We start from the raw sequence: 18,528 nt of genomic DNA, 5'->3' as shown, positions 1-18,528 counted from the left end.
AAACATAGGGAAATGTCTTAGTTTATAAAAATACACATGCTCGTGTAAACGGGGTCTGAGTCACATCCGGATTTACCTGGACTGGGTCCAGAAACATGCATATTTGTTTTTTCCGCGGAGAGGTGATGGGGAGAGACGAAGCACCCCTCAAATGACCCAGAAAGTGTTGTAGAACCATCAGAACGACTCTCAACCTGCATAATTGAGGTCATTTTTGCTAAAATTGTTGCATAGTGCTTCTTTAAGATACAGCTCTGTGAAATGTGCTGCAGGCCAGGGTTGGATTGGCTGTCATGGCCTCTAGGGGGCGTCATTGCTTCAGGTTGAGAGCACAGTTAGAGGAATGAGATAATGGATAATCAAGAAATGTGCACTCCACATTCATGCTCACAACAGGACATGAGACTGTGGATATAGCACACTGTCTGCCACAATTCAGCAACTGGACTGTGTGTGTGTCAATAGAGAGAAAACAAACCACAGTCCACATCATTGTAAATGATCTACAGGTTTTATTATGTGGTTACTTCAGAGTCTAATACATGACATGAATTATTTATATAGTGAACCTAATCCTGCATTTTAGATTTAAATGTTTTGGGAAATATCTGTCTATGGTGCTTCCTAAATTAAGTCTGTTCTTAGAAAAAGTATAAAACACACACATTTGCACTTCACACGCACATAACACACACACACACACACACACACACACACACACACACACACACACACACACACACACACACACTCTATCTCTCTCACTCTCTTCCTCTTTTTCTACACACACGTACAGACACAAACATACACATACACACACACACACACATAAAGACAGACACAGACTGGACCCAGATACACTCCTGGATCTTAGAGGGGCATGTGCTGAGCGCTGAATGCTTGGAAGTCATCTGGGATGGTGTCTGCAGATGAGAGAGTTAGAGAGAACAGGGAAAGAACAACAAAGAAAGAAACTGTCAGGTGATTCATGACATTTGGTCTGGATGTATATTGATAAGCTCCATCCTCCTTTTGGATGCATTTCCCCCTACGGTAGTGATAGACAAGGCGATTGGCCTTGCTTTGTTAACCATACCAGTTATCTTTGCAGTTTGTGGCAGTTAACTCGAACTAACTACCAACTGAACAGGTGTTGCTAACTAGGTGGTAGAGCTATATTATCACTATAGGTGCTGAACAAAGGTTTTTTTTCTAGGTGATGTGCTTCCATGCACAGTCTCCATAAGAAAACAGCTACTATTCAAGTCTTATACAAACAAAAGAGTAGCAACATCAGGGATAAGATTCTGAAAAATGATGTAACATAACAGCGTGGGGGTGGGTTGAAAATGTATCGGTAATGCAGTTAGCATGTAGCACAGAGTAATGTCAACACTGGAGAATGACTCATATCCACGGCAACTCCAGACAATGTCTGTGCTGTGGCTAGAAGATGGAATATGATCGACACTAATGCATACTCAACACCTGCCAAATGTATCTGTACAAGTTAGTGTTACAATAGGGATAATTATATTTGTTTATCTATTTATTTTATCCCCAAGAAATCCTCACTGCTGTAACTGGTGACTTTAGATACAGCTCTGGAAAACATTGAGACAACTGTACATTTTTTGATGTCATCTCTTAATTTTGGATATGACCATCAACTCGTTTAAATGTCAACCGTGGGATGACATCAGAAATATGTGTAGTGGTCTCTTCATTTTTTCCACAGCTGTATGTCTGTAACCCCCTCCAGTTTGGAATGGATGGAATATGATATTCATGTGGTGTGTGTGCGTTTGCGTGTGTGTTCTGTTTGTGTTTACCATTGCAGCGGTATCTGAGGTTGGACCAGATGATGTTCTCCTGTGAGAAGCAGAAGACGCCCAGACGGCCTCCTCGCATGGTGGTGTCAATCATGACACCTGAGTCTGCCACCAGCTCAGTGCCCTCATAGAAACGCACACTGTCACACCACACACACGCACACACACACACACACACACACACACACACACACACACACACACACACACACACACAGTTAACGTTAACAGAGAATCAAAACACACACACACACACACACACACACACACACACACACACACAGTTAACGTTAACATAGAATCAAAATAATACAATATACAATATATACAATACTACACTACTATACTGTATAGACTAGTATAGAACTACCAAACTCGACTATACTGTGACTCACCGGATGTAGCCCACTTGTGGTCTGTGCTGGAGATACCAGCGGTAGGAGATCTTGTCCTTCCAGCCGACGTTGCGTGGGTCTTTCCAAAGAAGACGGACCTGGTCGTTGGTGTCTCCTGTGTGCCACAGAGAGTTCCTCAGGTGCTCTCCAGGGCCCGACTTAGACTTCACTGCCTACGAGAGGAATTAAGGAGGAGTGAGGAGACAAAAATCGATTTCATTCCGTTCAGGTGTTCTGGTAAGACATTATAGTGTATAGTTAAGCTCACATTTTCATAACAATTGATCATGATAAAAGCATCAAATTTGGTAGAGAAACTCACAGGGTTTCTGATCCGATTTAGAATCGTAGGCACCTCAGATTTAACCTGACTCTCGCCAGATGAATTTCGTTCCGCCTAGCTCCACTCATCCATCTGGAATCGCTCCATTGGAGAGGTGTTTCAGAAGGCTGGGCCTTATCAAAAATCCTTGCATATGATTGGATAAGCCACTTGTCCGTCATCTTTATTGACGTGCTACTTCAACCACTCACATCGAAGCCAATCCGTGACGCTGATGACGCTTGCTTCCTCGATGCGAGCCGCAAAACCGTCTCACAGTCGCTTCTCCGCTACGTCACATCTATGAAACTCCCGCCCTGCATCCTGATTGGCTCTACAATAAAATCTGGTGCCGAAATCACTCCCAATGGAAGCGATCCCAGATGGATGTGAGTGGAGCTAGGCAGAACTAAATTCATCTGTCGAGAGTCAGGTAACCTCAGATTTGGCCCCTGGGCCCATATTTCATTTTTCAACAATTAGCTTCCACTGTAATCAATGAAACTGGTTTCAACAGCGGTGCGTACGTTCGAAAAAATTAGTCATCTAAAACTATTTTTACACTACACTAACAGAACGCTTCAGTTACACGGCCAGTGTAGCCTCCCTGTAAGTCGCTTGGGATAGAACCGTCTGCTAAATGAATAAATGTAAATGTATTAGCACATCAAGTTTGTCACTTACAGCAACTTAAAGCTACATAGCGTATGATTTATTGTTCAGTTCTGCACTGGACTTGAATTGGGAACCTCAGGCACAGATATTTTAGGGGAAAAAAACATGATTTCGGCCTATTGATTATAATGTGGTTCATTGAAAGCTTTGGAGTTGGAAGCATCTGATATTCTTAATCTACTTTTAAAATCTAAAATTACCGTTCCAATGGTACCAAAGATGCCTTTGCTATACTTACTTCCATCTTCAACCTTAACTTGCTTAGACTAAACTGGACCCCTGCTGGTCCTCCCAGCCAAACCAGCTATACACCATAACATTAACATCAAAATTGACTCCTTATCTCCAGCCCCTACCAAAGTGGTGACCATGATCGGTGACCAACTAACCTTTTCTGACCACGTTGCATTGATTGCCCGCCCAGTCAGTCATGTCACTTTGCACTTCACAACATAAGAAAAATCAGGCAATACCTGACTCAATATGCTACCTAACTCATGATACAGGCCATGGTTATCTTGCGGCTCGACTATAGGAACGCCCTCCGATGGGCCTCCAAAACCCTTCTAGTTGATCCAGAATGTGGCGGCGCACATTTTTAATAATGGCCGCCTTGGCCCCCAGGGGCCCAATCCGAGGCGCCTACGATTCTAAATCTGATCAGACCTCCTTTGTGAGTTTTTCTACCAAATGTTGATGGTTTTATCACAAAGTGATACATTTTGTGCTTAACTGCCACACCATTACCAGGTGTTTAGGCTAATCATTTTCCTGAACACCAAAAATCCTGGAATTAAGAGTGAAAGCAACGTTTAGAGGGCTCATGGTCCAGAGTAGTAGAGAATGAGAAAAAAGTTAAAAGTTGTCACTAAGGAAGAAATGCAGTCACAAAGTGGGATTAATGGTAATCTTTCAGTGGAAATGAGATTGAATTATGACCTTCAGCTGGATTCCAGGTTCAGCGACTGCTCTGAAGGGTGTGGCCTGCCAGTACGTCTGCTCAGTCTGTTTCCACATCACCACGTAGAAGCTGGAGGAGTCCTGGTACCCGAAGATGAAGCCAGCGTAGTCGTCATCAGTCACTGTGTTGACATGGAAGGTTCCTTCGAAATCCACGCCACTAAATGCAGTGTAACCTAAACCAAAACCACAACAATATTATTGACTGGAGATAATGTGATGCAAGGAATTGCTAGGAAAACACTGACAAAACACTGACACAATAGTTCTCTCTTGAGCCATTGCTTACTGTATGTGAAAGTTGTAGAAATTAGAATACCCTAGAATTATAAAATACCAATTGAAAAAAGCAGATGCACAGATTGGTCATTATTTCTGAGAAATTACATACTGCCTTCTTCTCTCTCCATTTCATGTGATCATGTAAACAATATTTAAACCAAAACAATTGCACCCTAGACTAAGCTATTTTAGACTAGTTAAAGCAACACCAACAAGTTTTTTGTACCTTAAAATAATGTTTCCAAAATCGTTTCAGTGGTTCATCAACTCGTAACAGGGTAAACGGCACTTCTGCATTTGTTTCGCGGCCCTCTATCGGCTATAACCACACTATGTAAGTTTGCCAGATCGGGTAGCGGATCTGTAGTTCGATGGAATGAGACATAAGAAACTACAAATTTGACTTGCATCTGACGTCGTACTTTCATAAAATCATGCAACATATTCTACCTTGTCTGTGGACATTGTTATTTGCAAAGCCGGTGCTGAATAAACAAATACTGCGTGCGACAGAGGAAAAGTTCTTTGGTGTTGCTTTATGTCCGCTCCTTTACTCACCCCATGCCCAATAGGCCTCATCATGCCCCCCCTTCCCTGTTCTTTATCACATGGAACCGTGGTAATATTAGCCTGGCTTCCGCCGTTTATGAACTTCCGCTCAATTTCGTTTAGCTTCAGAACTGAGACTGGCACGGATGAGCTCTCTTAGGATGTCTTGTGTAGAAAATCTACCGAGAGCCACCAACCAGCCAGCAAACAGAGGGCAGATGGATGGATGACGACCTTAACTGTGATTTGTTTAGTGGCTTCATTATACATCTATAATGGTGTAATACATGTGATATTATATTATAATAGTTACTATACTATAATAGTTTGCTTCTAAGAAACGCTATAACATTAACTGTAGAATTCCAAGGCCTAGTACTGATGGAAATCACCAGAGAATGACAGCAAATGTAATTTATTTTCTTATTAAATTCATTTCACATGTATTATGCACATGTATGTCATTATGTTAAGCTATTCAGTTATAATGGATTGTATGTTTTGAAACTCAAGCGTGTGTAAGGCATTTCAGTCCTTCACAACAGCCCTGTTGTCTCATACACATCACGTGTAAAAAGTTACATGAGCACTACTTACCCACGGCCAGGCCAGGATCACTGTTCATGGTCTGCACAATCTCCATACCCTACAGAAAGCACACAAACATAACAACCTCAATTCATTACACAGAGAGCCATGCATGCCAGCAACCTCATGTGTTCCCTAAGACATGAATGAAGAAGTTGTAGGGAACTGGTTTTAAGGTGCATTTCGCAATGCTTTTCACCAAGTTGCTCGACACAGTCCTCTAGCTGTCTGTTTAGTGTTTGCGTTATAAAAATATGCTGGTGTTTGTAAATTAGAAATAAACACTGTGGCTCATGCTGAGCCATAAAAAAATCCCAACCAATCAACTGAATCAAAACCATAGCAGGGAAGGCTATCATTTTGTTGGCTGTTAAGCTCAACAGCAAATGTCAACAATATAATGCAAAACCGTGGGCTGCATCTTTGAGGTTTTGCATGGAATGAAATCAAGTAATGGCTGACCCTTTGCCCAGTGAAGCATACCATTAGTTAGTTTGTTTGGCTGAAAATGTAAACAATCCTGTAATCTAACAATCTAATCTTAACTGTGTATGTGCCTGCAAATTTATGATGTGTATATATACTAGGAGCATTTGATCTGACCTGATTGAGAACCACCCAGTTGGGGTCAATCTGGGCGTCTCCCTCTGGGTCCAGAACTACAGTCTGATAGGCTCTGAAGTCTGTCAGTGTGATCTCGGCATTCTCCGGGCAATTGTCAATCCTGTCAATCACTTTATCCTGGTCAAAATCAGACTCACAGACATCGCCCACGCCATCATCTGGACACAAACCAAAACAACATGGAGGGATCAGTCAGTGGAATGTGGAAAATAGAGGAACAATTTAAACCACAACACTTTGTTCTTTATCATTCAATGTATGGAGTATCACTGGCTGAATGCACAGCAGCATACAGTATATAATAGCATATATAACGCAGTGTAAGGATAAGGAGCAGACACCTACACATGAAGGCTAAGGAGTTCCACCTAGTGGGAGGTATCTATTATTTGACCAGAATAGCCATATTATATAACTTGACTAAGACCTCTCACTGCTCTGTGTTTTTCTGTAGCAAAAGTAGAGTCAGTGAAAGCCACACAAGTGGCTCATGTTCAAGTGTCTTTTTCCTCCTTACAGTGGTCTGTCTCTCTGCAATCCAGTTTTAGTGAAACCACAGTTTATAATCTGATGTATGTGTATGTGTGTGTGCATGCATACTGTATGTGCATGTGTCCCACTCATGTGTCATGCCCATATGTATGTGTGTGTGTGAGTGTGTGTGTGTGTGTGGGTGTGTGTGTGCATATATGTGTGTGACTGACTGTTGTCATCCGTCTGGTCTGGATTTGGCACCAGCCTGCAGTTGTCTGGACCAGGTGACAGGACGTCAGGAATATTGTCATTGTCGTCATCATCGTCACACTCATCTCCAAGGCCATCTTTGTCTGTGTCCAGCTGAGAGCTGTTCATCACTAATGGACAGTTGTCATTGTTGTCTTGGTGACCATCTCCATCACTGCACAACACACACACACAGGCCATTAATGCACTAAATCAAATACCAGATGACAGATATGTAAACAAGGGGCTCCCTTCACTGATATGAACTTAATCCAGTGTTTATGCATGGAGAAAGAAGAATGCATTGCAATAACAGTTGACGCAACTGTTCAAATATTTTGATGATGCTAATATCTACGGCCAAGAAAACATTTTCATGGATGAAACTAATCCAAGCATGCATTTTATTACAACCCCAAAACAGAAAAAGTTGGGACATTGTGTAAAATGTAAATAAAAACAGAATGTCATAATATAGAAGTCTTGTAAACCCATATTTAGCAGCAAAAAGGACATAGACAACATATCAAATGTTGAAAATTAAAATTTTGACTATTTCATGGAATACTGTATATATAAGTATATGTTCATATTGAATTTGATGCCAGCAACATGTTCCAAATAAAGTTGGGATGGGAGCATGTTTACCACTGTGCTGCTTCACCTCTTCATTTAACACAATTTTGTAAATGTTTAGGAACTGAGAAGACCATTTGCTACAGTTTTGAGTATGAAATGTTGTCCCATTACTCCCCGATATAGGATTTCAGTTGCTGAAAATGTTGCAGTATGGGGTATTCTTAGTCATGCTTTTCATTCCATTATGCACCTAATTTGACAAATCTGGACTGCAGACATGCCATCTTAGCACCTGGACTCTTTCTCTATGGAGAAATACTATTTAAGTATGTGCAGAATTCATTTTGGCATTATTTTCCTGAAATATTCAAGGTCGTCCCTGGAAAAGACATTGACTAGACGGCAGTATATGTTGATCAAAACCTGTATACATCATTCAGAATTGATTGTGCTTTGCCAAATGTGCAAGATGCCCATGCTGTTGGCACTAATGCTCCTCCACACCGTCATAGATGTTGGGTTTCGAACTGAGCACTAAAACAAGTTGGATAGATTGGATACATGGATAGGCCCTCTCCTCTTTAGCCCAGATGAGTCCATGATTTCCAAAACGAAAGGCAAAATTTGATTGGTCTAACCACTGGACCTTTTTCCACGTTACCTCAGTCCATTTTAAACAAGCTCAGGCCCAGATAAGAGGGTGGTATTTTCTGTATCATGTCTCAATACAATTTTAGCTGTTACAATTTTGGCTGTAGTTTTGGAATTAAGTATCAAACTGGGCACATAGACAATGGTTATCAGAGATTGTCTTGAGCTAATACAATGACAGGTCTGGTGTTGATGCAGTGCCATCTGAGGTCTAAAAAGACCACGGCCATCAATTTGTTTTCAGCTATTTCCCTTGTTTGCAAAGATTTCTCTGGATTCTCTGAATAATATTATGTCCTGTAGATGATGAACTCTCTAAATACGTCACAAGTTCATGTTAAGAAGCATTAAAATGACATTGTTTCATCATTTGTGCACACAGGTTTACACAGAGTGATAAATACCCCTACATCTTTACTTCTAAGAGACCCTGTCTCTTTTGGATGCTCTTTTTCAAACCCAATCGTGTTGTCAGTTTCCCTAATTAGTTGTGAAACATTCTTCCTTTTGTTTTCTTTATCATTACACAACTTTTCCAGCATTTTGTTACCCCCGTCCCAACTTTTTTTGAAACATGTTGCTGGCATCAAATTCAAAATTAACATATATTTTCCATGAAATAGTCAAATTTCTCATTTTCAACATTTGATATATTGTCTGTGTCCTTTTTGCAACTAAATATGAGTTTAAGAGATTTGCAGATTATTACATTCTGTTTTTATTCACATTTTACACAATGTCCCAACTTTTTCTGTTTTGGGGTTGTATTACATATTAATCTGAAGCCATGAAGTCCCTTACCTGTCTTGATTTGTGTCACATGAATCACCAACAAGATCATTGTCAATGTCTGACTATAAACAGAAAAGAAAGACAGAATTGAATCTGACAGGGCGAAAATATGCATTTTACCAACACAGTTGTACCAAGTCAAGGCATACAACACATGGTATCTGCGTCGTATTCCCTGATACCCTGGTGTGTTTTTCGCTTTGTTTGTGTGTACCTGGTTGGGGTTGGGTATATCAGGACAGCTGTCGCACGCATCTCCCACTCCGTCAGCATCTTTGTCACGCTGATCCACGTTCTTTACCCGCTGGCAGTTATCCAGAAAGTTCTTCAGCCCTGAACCAGAGATGCTTCAACTTAGCCATGAAGACAGTGAATGTGCAAGTTCACATTAAGCATCTTGTGGGTGGGAGGGGAGTCATTTCTCACCCTCTGACCTGAGTTTCCCTACTTGTGTGTGACATAGCTGAACACACACACACACACACTCACCATCTCCATCCATGTCATCGTCACATGCGTCTCCCAGGCCGTCTGAGTCCGTGTCTCGTTGGTCAGGGTTCTCCACGTGTAGACAGTTATCACAGGCATCGCCATGGCTGTCCCTATCACTGTTCAACTGGTTCACATTTGGCCTCAACCAGCAGTTATCCTATGTATGGATGACAAAGAGCATGTATAGACTGACCCTTCAAACAATCCTTTGCATGCAAATGCATTACATTTTCCCTGTCAAACTCACAGTCAACCTGACATTAAATTAAGCATTATAAATGGCATGAATATTATCTACCAGTCCAGTACAATCAGCTGGTTGTATATTCCAGCATTGTAGTGCTATATGACTTGCCCAATTTGAAGATTCAGGAGCAATTAAATACATTTTAACCAAAAATCCACCACGCAAAATGTCCTGTTCTTGAAAGTGGAATAATGGGGTACACAGATAAACAATTCTTTAACTGCATGAATGTATGTGCATGTTTCTGTGTGTGTGTGTGTGTGTGTGTGTGTGTGTGTGTGTGTGTGTGTGTGTGTGTGTGTTTACCTGCTCATTTAGTATCCCATCTCCGTCAGCATCTTCATCACAGGTGTCTCCAAGGCCATCCATGTCTGCGTCCTCTTGACCAGAGTTCGGAACATACATGCAGTTGTCCTGTAAAGCACACAAGCACACACCAATGCCACCGCCTTACTGAGCATGTAGTACCATCTAGTGGTGTCATGAGGTCAGTGTTCTGAATGGCTCAACCAGGCTAGATTTAACACACACACACACACACACACACACACACATGCATTTCACCTTTTGGTTGTGAGAGATTACCTTTTTACAGTTTGCGTCTTTACAGCGTAGCTTCTCATCTGGATAGCCATCAATGTCAGTGTCCTTTCCACACAGGTAGCCATTGCCTGCCCAGCCAATACCACACTAACATGGAGACAGACAGACAGAACCATAAGCCTTTCTGAGAGAGCAATCTGTATGGCAAACAATGTTAAACACATACTGAATAGATCAAAATATCAGTCAATATATGCTCAACTGTAATAGATCTTAATTTGTGTCAATGTTACAGTAAGTTGCTAATCCATAATAAAAGTATCCATATGAAATGTACTGTAAATGTTAAATGTAATTAAATGAAAATACAGCTCAGTGATATGGTTATGGATATGGTATTTCACTAAACTTAGTATAAGAGGTGATATGGGCGATGGGTGGATGTTGGTGTAGGTGTTGTTGGTACCGTGCAGGTGATGGTTCCATCTCTTTCCTCCTCACAGAAAGCGTGCTCATGGCAGGGGTTCTGCAGGCGATTACCACAGCTTCGCTCCGGCCGACAGCCCTTCTTCTGATCCCCCACAAAGCCCGGCTTACATCCTCCACACTGGTATGATCCCTACACACATACACACACACACACACACACACACACACACACACACACACACAAAACACACACACACACACACACACACACACACACACACACACACACACACACACACACACACAGAAACACAAAACACACACACACACACACAGAAACACAAACACACACACGCACACACACACACACACACACACACACATACATATGGTATACATATTCATACTTCAAAAGAATCTTATAGCATGTTATTGCATTCTGTTTCATGACGCTGATGTTTTGTTAAGACATTTTAAAAAGATTAAAGTCTGTCAAGGCATGACAGACTGCAAACGATTTCCACAGAGTCCCTATAGACAGGACAGGCAGAGAGAGGAGGAGAGAGTACTGGCGTGTACCATAGTGTTGACGCACTGTGAGTTCGCCGCACAGCCTCCGTTATCTGGTCCTTTGCACTCATCCACATCGTCGCAGACCTAAGAGACACAAGTACCTACAGTATTTAGGCACATAGACAGACACACACCGTATCATAATTTAAATCTCTTTCTCTCTCTCTCTCTCTCTCTCTCACACACACACACACACACACACACAAACACACACACACACACACACACACACACACACAAACACACACACACACACACACACACACACACACACACACACACACACACACACACACACACACACACACACACACACACACACACCAACACTCAAACTCACACACAACATCCAAGTATGCATACAAAGACACACACACACACAAACCACACACAGATGAGAGAAAAGGAAAACTGACCTGCTTATGAGTCTGTGCGAAAACCGCACCCACTCCCTCCACTGATTGGCCAGTAAAGCCCAGAGGACAGACCTCACAGCGGTAACCTGGGGCCATGTTCACACACTTCACTCCAGGGTAGCAGGGGTTAAACTGGCACTACACACAGACAAACACACACACACACACACACACACACACACACACACACACACACACACACACACACACACACATCACACATAATCACACACACAGAGAGAGAGAGAGAGAGAGCGCACACACACAGACAAAACACACACACACACACACACATCACACATAATCACACAGAGAGAGAGAGAGAGAGAGAGAGACACACACACACACACACACACACAAACACACACACACAGAGACACACACACACACACACACACACACACACACACACACACATCACACATAAGAGAGAGAGAGAGAGAGAGAGCACACACAGACAACACAAATGTCATTACCACTGTTTTACTGTGCGGGATAAAAAAGTGGCAATGCCAAGTCAAACATAATCATTGGCACCGACACAGAGGGAGTAGGTAATGATATGCTTCTGGGACACGTGCATACCTCATCCACATCGTCACAGCTGAAACCGTCGCCCGTGTATCCGTCCGGACACGGCCCGCACTCCACCCCGTTGTCTGTCTCCACACACGTGTTGTCACGGAAACATACTCCCGGGGCACATCGCTGCTTGTCAAAGTCAGTGCCACCCAAGCCTGCCAACAGCCAATCAGATTGCTTCTTTTTTACTCCTGCAGTCATGGTAACAACCAATCAGCTTTCTCCTCATCCTGAGAGAGAGGGGCTTCATGCAGGATTACACACACACACACACACACACACAGGATAACCTCTGATATCACTCACCACAGGCTTGACACTCGGAGATTGTGTTTCTTAAAAAGGATGTCTCCTTGACCTGCATCCAAGAAACACTCATTAAAAGGTTGTCTCAGCGGTGTTGATGACGACAGTGTGCATAATGAGTGTTTGCTCAGTGAGAGAGGTGAACATGTGAGATGAATTTTAAGGAAGAGTGTGAGGAAACTTTCCACTGAGAAGTGTCTGTGCATTAAGGGGTCATTGAGGACACCATTACCTGTTGAATAAGGATGTCTTTCAGCTCATTTATTACTTTGGTAAGCTCCACCATCTGGCCTGTTAGCTGCTTCGTGCTGACTCCTATGTGGGCAAAAATACATAAAGGCATAAACACACATACTCACACATATTTATTCACATCATGTTCATCAACTGAAACAGAATCGTAATCATCGATCGTAATGTAATCATGAGGGGAATCCAAATGAAACTGCCTGAAATCCAGCTTTTGGTGGTCACCATATTATTGTAACTAAGGGTGTATCATCAAACAATACAATACATCTTGGATACACTTTGATAAATGACATAATCAAGCTAGTTCCAACACTGTCTCCGTAATGACCAGGAAAAAGTACATCATGTGCAGGCTCTCTGGGAAGACTGACAAAATTCCAGAGAACCTCAAGAGGGAATCCCATGGGTGTCATCAACACAGCAGCAGTTGTTGGAAAAATGTTAATTGTAATTATTGTCCATGTTAGGAAGTGTCGAGTGACAAAAGCAATGCCCTGAAAATGGGACTTTGAGGTACTCCTGTTTAGACATGCCATACACATATTTCTGCATATTTTACCCCATCACAACACCTGGAATGATCCCATTGCAATATTACAATCTACTTGTGTGGACTCACTACATGGAATACAGTACATCACTGCAGCCTATAACATGGGGATTATGTAAGAACATTAGATAAGACGGTTTGAGTTTCATGTTTCATGCTGTCGGACATGATTTCCCCCAAGAGTGTTCATCTGACTCATTTCTTCAGACTTTGTAATTTCGGGGAGTCTGGTGGTTTTACAGTTGATTGGCTGGTTATTACAGTATGTATCAGGTAACTGGTTCTGCTGGATCCCTTAAGTATTTAGCTGACTCTGTATAATTCTGTTACCACATTATCAAATGCTACCAAGGTTGAAACACAGAGTCCAAACACAGTTTGAAGATCTTACAGATATGTGGTTACTTTGTCTTGTTTTCATGTCTTTAAACGAGTGTCAGTAATGAAGCTGCAGTGGATTTGTTGGGAGTGTGTTCAATAAAGGTTTTGCGTTGCTGTCTGGCTTTATGCTGCAGGAATATATGTTCTCAGCCGCCTGTGCTGTTTTCAAGCTGGGCATTTGTAACTATGTCTGGCTTTGATTTAATGGACACCACATGAGTTTAATAGCAGGTAATTTGCAAGGTCTCATGTGGTTGTGATACGTGCTATTTAGCTGACTGTGTACAGCTTTGATGCTGTGTGCCTTAGCTCATTGTGGTAAATCGCTATGGTAAATCCAAATCCCAGTTCCTTCTTAGGCTATTAATCTAACACCAGTGTTGCTGGGGCAGGGTAGTTCCTGCCTTTTTGTCACATTATTTGTTTGTTCTTCTCAGCGTGTGTCTGTGATTTGTGCCCTGACGTTAACCTGTGTGTTTGGACAGGCTTGTTGTGATTTATTTGTGTGTGTTTGTGTTACCTAGGGTCTGGATGGAGTCCATCTGGTGCGAGTGGCAATCCTGCAGCGACTGCACATTCACCAGAGAGTCTCCAAATGCTAGCTTCAGCTCCTCCAGCGACTCCTGCTGAGAGATGCTGTGCGTTACTCAGAGTTTCCCTTGAAAAAACACATCAGGCTTCCGTTCCATTAGCACTTTTGAGCCCTCTGTAAGCAATCATTTGAACAATTTATACTGCTTCCCCTCCACACTGTTATGAAATAGAAACATGTGGGTGTGCAGAAACAACAGCTTTTGGGTTATTCTTGGTTAGCAAAGAAAGGTTTTCTGTTCTTCCATAAACTTGAAGGCTAACTACTTCCTCAACATGATACTTTTCATAAATCACCACTCTAAAGCCTAATGGCTAACATATTAAGTAACACTTTACTTCAGACAGTCATCAAATCATGTAGACCCAAATATACCTGTCAACTGGGTCTAAATATCACCTACCTGTCGCTTAAATTAAGCCTGTACCCTCATCTTAACCATCATCTCACACAAACTTCTAAACTAAAAGTTAAATTAGTTGCTCTCAGTCTTTGTGTATCTAAGAAAGGACAGTTGAATTAACTGTTCCCTCTAAGTATGGGCTGGGCACAGTCTGTTGAGTTTACAAAGTCAAACCACCTTGGTTAGAATAGAATTGTACTCGGACACTATCCTGTCCTTGCACTGCTCATTGCTTGATGCTAAGCAGAGGAGATCGACCTGGCTTTATGGGGAAAACTCTCCATCATCAAAAATTAGAGCTGGACAGTTAGACAGATGTAATAAAGGCCAACTTGCAACCTCAGGAATACATGTGTGATTAATCACACTTATATAATAACCTGGAGGACCACCAGTTAACAGTGGAACTAATAGGTTCCATGATAGTTCACTCACTCCATGAAGTCCATGGAAATTGTGCTCAAGACCCTAAGAATGCCATTATATTACTGTAAACCACAAAAAATACAGAAGTATTCAAACTTCTTTAATAAAACATCAGGCAAACAATCAAAATGTTGAAAACCTTTGAAAATTAGCCATAATCATGTTCATTCAAAAGAATTATTGTTTTATGGATCCTGCAGCATGAGTTAATGAAAGTGGTTGTTTTACAAGATTCAGTGTGGTCTTGCGTGTGTGTGTGTGTGTGTGTGTGTGTGTGTGTGTGTGTGTGTGTGTGTGTGTGTGTGTGCGTGTGTGTGGATGTGTGTGTGTGTGTGTGTGTGTGTGTGTGTGTGTGTGTGTGTGTGTGTGTGTGTGTGTGTGTGTGTGTGTGTGTGTGTGTGTGTGTGTGTGTGTGTGTGTGTGTGTGTGTGTGTGTGTGTGTGTGTGTGTGTGTTGTGTGTGTGTGTGTGTGTGTGTGTGTGTGTGTGTGTGTGTGTGTGTGTGTGTGTGTGTGTGTGTGTGTGTGTGTGTGTGTGGCCTGTCTTGGTGTACCTGTGCTTTGGGCTGCATAGTCTTGAGCTGCACGCCGCGGTGGGGAGCCAGTCCTGTAAACACCAGCGGCAGATCTGTGATGGTTTCCACCAGCTTGCAGTCCACATGCAAGTCCACGCCAGGTATGCCCTGGTCAGGTCCGCCAGGAGCTGGCAGCCCCTTCAGGTGGAAGAGAAGCTGATGGCGCATGTCGTCAGCCAGACGCAGGTTATTAAAGGTCACGGTGCCCATTCTGCCATCGCTGCGGAGATACCGTAGTGATGCTGAGGGGAAAAGCGAGGAGGAAGCCGATAAATAAGGAAGCACCGGTAATACAGAAATGGGTTAGTGAGTAAACAATGGCAAACTCTTCATTGAGCTACCTTCATTTTTTTATCCTCATGCATTTCGTCTTGAAGTAAAACTTTGAATGGAGCAGTCAACATTAGATATCAAGGTCAGATAATCAGTTACAACTGTTTAAAATGACGTAAATAGCTTTGAAATAAATGACTAATCTAACTCTCATCAGCACTGTTTATCCTCACTGCGTCTTTATTTATTTACCGCAGGCTATTGTATACCCTTGAGCAGTCAGTGAACATGTGTGTCTCCGTCCACAGTCCATATGGTTGGTGTTTGTCTGTCTTTGTGAGTCTCTGTCTCTGTATTCATTATGGGCAATGGGCTCATATGGTGCGTGGTGTTTAAATGTACCTTTATTCATCTTGCCAAGTACAGTGAACTCCATGTACTTGCTGTTGTCTTGGGGGTTATAGAGGCTGAAGACGGTGGTTCCACCCTTGGGCTGGAGCTGGAAGGTGGTGAGTATGAAGAGCTCCTTGACCCCCTGGTCCTGAAGACCCCCATGCAGCAGGTCTGGCAGGCAGTCCGGTGACGTCAGCAGGTTATATACTAAGGCAGCGCAAATTAAAGGAGAAAGCGATAGAGGAGAAATGAGAGACAGACATATAGTCAGCGAGATGAGATAGACTAGAGGAACTGGCTTGGCCTTGCAGCTGGATTCGGCTGGATTCCTAGAGGTTCCTGATTGAATTTCAAGCGCTCCAACAAAGTTGCCAAAGGTAAGTCAATATCACATTGAAGTGATCTTTCAGGAATGTGTGACAGAAATCGCTTTTGGAGGGAGTTTTGCCGTAAACAGGTTTTGGGAGTTGTTGGCATTGAAGAAGGGAAAAGTCATGTATGAGAATTTGACAAGAGACCAAAAACATAATTTGATAATTACCTGTAACTGGAGTTGTAAGACTTTCTGATAAAGAATATTTTTCTCAAATGTCAAAAAAATGATCAAGGAAGAGATTAGGGGTTATGATTACACATAATTTGATTTTTAGGTTCAATTCAAGACAAACAATTTAAGACATTCAATCATATTTTCTCTTTGGGTTAATTGAATAAATGTATTTAGATAAGACTTTCCAGGAAATGTTTTTGAGTAAATTTGTTGAATATTGAGTTATATATATGTGTGTGTGTGTGTGTGTGTGCTTATCCATTACATATTTTCAGTAGTATCATTCTTCAGGTGTTTCTGTTTATATTTGTGTGTCCAAAATAAAGTGACTTAATGCTTTCTTGCTGATTTTTTAATAATTGCTCCCATATGTTTGTGTGTCTATCTGCGTGTGTGTTTGTTAGTGTGTGACCAGGGCCAGATGGCTTTGATGCCCTCAGGAAGAAAATCTCTGAAAGTTTTCAGACCCAGACACACACACACACACATGCACATGTACACACACACACATACACACACCATTCCGTCATTTTTGTGGTCAGCTTACTGTTAGAGGTTGTATGTGTGTGAGTAGGTGGATAGTGCAGTGTGTCTGTGTGTTTTGGATTCAAAGCATATGAATACGATCACATAGTCTCTGTGAAAGTAATCAAGGTTTCTTTCTTTGACTTATGTGGACACACACACACACACACTCACACACACACACACACACACACACACACACACACACACACACACACACACAAAAGGAAGTCAATGGACCCGTGAAATTACAACAGCTTCCGGACTGACAAATAGCAATACAATAAATCGCAATGAAGGTAGACAAATTTTACAAAATGTCAAATAATGAAATATACAGCCTATATGCAAGTCCAAAGAAAAAACACAGAGTATATTCATACTACCATACACAGGTAGACAGACCGGAAGACAGATAGACAGACAGGTAGACAGACAGAGAGACAGTGAGTTAGACAGAAAGACCGGTGGATAGCCAGACACACAGTCAAACACACATAAACAGACAAATAGATAGTGAGTTAGACAGACAGACAGAGGTAAATAGTCAGACACAGTCAAAAACACATAAACACAGAAAGATAAATCACTGAAAGATAAATGAATGGAGGGACAGAGCGGAAAAAGACAAAAAAAAGGCTTACCTGTTGACTGCGCTCCTACTACTGTTGTGAGACTCAAGAATACTTGAGAGAGGAGACAGAGAAGCCAGACCTCCATTCTGCTCTGCATGAGAGTAAGAATTAGGCTATGGGTGTGTGTGTGTAACTTATAGTCTCCGACACTCCACACTGCCCTCCTGTGAGGCTGACTGAGCTCTGGGAGTGTGTGTGTGTGTGTGTGGGTGGGTGGAGGTTTCGATAGCTGTGGATGTGTGTGTGTGTGTGTGTGTGTGTGTGTGTGTGTGTGTGTGTGTGTGTGTGGATGTGTGTGTGTAACGTGTATATACAGCTGGAGTGGGTGGGTTTCAGCTTTGTAGCAGCTGGCCCCCTGTTAAGAGGGCCTGATGTGGTGCTCTGGCAGCCGATTGGCTAAGTTGAGGTCCTTGAG

General features: G+C 42.2%; 1 protein-coding gene across 2 annotated transcripts; it reads right to left on the bottom strand.

Annotated features, from left to right (window-relative positions):
• Positions 1 to 722: 722 nt before the first annotated feature.
• On the bottom strand, positions 723 to 18,325 carry thbs4b (thrombospondin 4b). Of its 2 annotated transcripts, none has more exons than XM_048259655.1 (22): positions 18,123 to 18,325; positions 16,413 to 16,610; positions 15,717 to 15,979; positions 14,264 to 14,369; positions 12,793 to 12,875; positions 12,561 to 12,612; positions 12,258 to 12,409; positions 11,673 to 11,810; positions 11,263 to 11,340; positions 10,721 to 10,873; positions 10,297 to 10,401; positions 10,018 to 10,125; positions 9,462 to 9,621; positions 9,187 to 9,305; positions 8,982 to 9,034; positions 6,932 to 7,125; positions 6,207 to 6,385; positions 5,613 to 5,661; positions 4,164 to 4,360; positions 2,228 to 2,400; positions 1,833 to 1,972; positions 723 to 923 (listed from the first exon to the last, which is right to left on the bottom strand). In XM_048259655.1, the coding sequence occupies exons 1-22, from the start codon at positions 18,208 to 18,210 to the stop codon at positions 871 to 873; spliced, it is 2,841 nt and encodes a 946-aa protein (XP_048115612.1). In that variant the 5' UTR covers positions 18,211 to 18,325; the 3' UTR covers positions 723 to 870. The 2 variants fall into 2 exon arrangements, with proteins under 2 accessions (XP_048115612.1, XP_048115614.1); XM_048259657.1 differs by having other exon boundaries at positions 14,264 to 14,366.
• Between the last annotated feature and the right edge of the window lie 203 nt (positions 18,326 to 18,528).

Source organism: Alosa alosa, chromosome 12 (genome assembly GCF_017589495.1).
Source record: "Alosa alosa isolate M-15738 ecotype Scorff River chromosome 12, AALO_Geno_1.1, whole genome shotgun sequence".
In the NCBI taxonomy this organism is placed as follows: domain Eukaryota; kingdom Metazoa; phylum Chordata; class Actinopteri; order Clupeiformes; family Clupeidae; genus Alosa; species Alosa alosa.
This window is presented reverse-complemented; position numbering and strand designations above follow the sequence as displayed.

Coding starts and splice junctions, on each gene's coding strand:
- thbs4b (XM_048259655.1), bottom strand. CDS start 18,210: ATGCAGAGCAGAATGGAGGTCTGGCTTCTCTGTCTCCTCTCTCAAGTA. Junction 12,613..12,792: donor AAGACATCCTTATTCAACAG/GTAATGGTGTCC, acceptor TCTTGGATGCAG/GTCAAGGAGACATCCTTTTT. Junction 9,035..9,186: donor ATATACCCAACCCCAACCAG/GTACACACAAAC, acceptor TTCTGTTTATAG/TCAGACATTGACAATGATCT.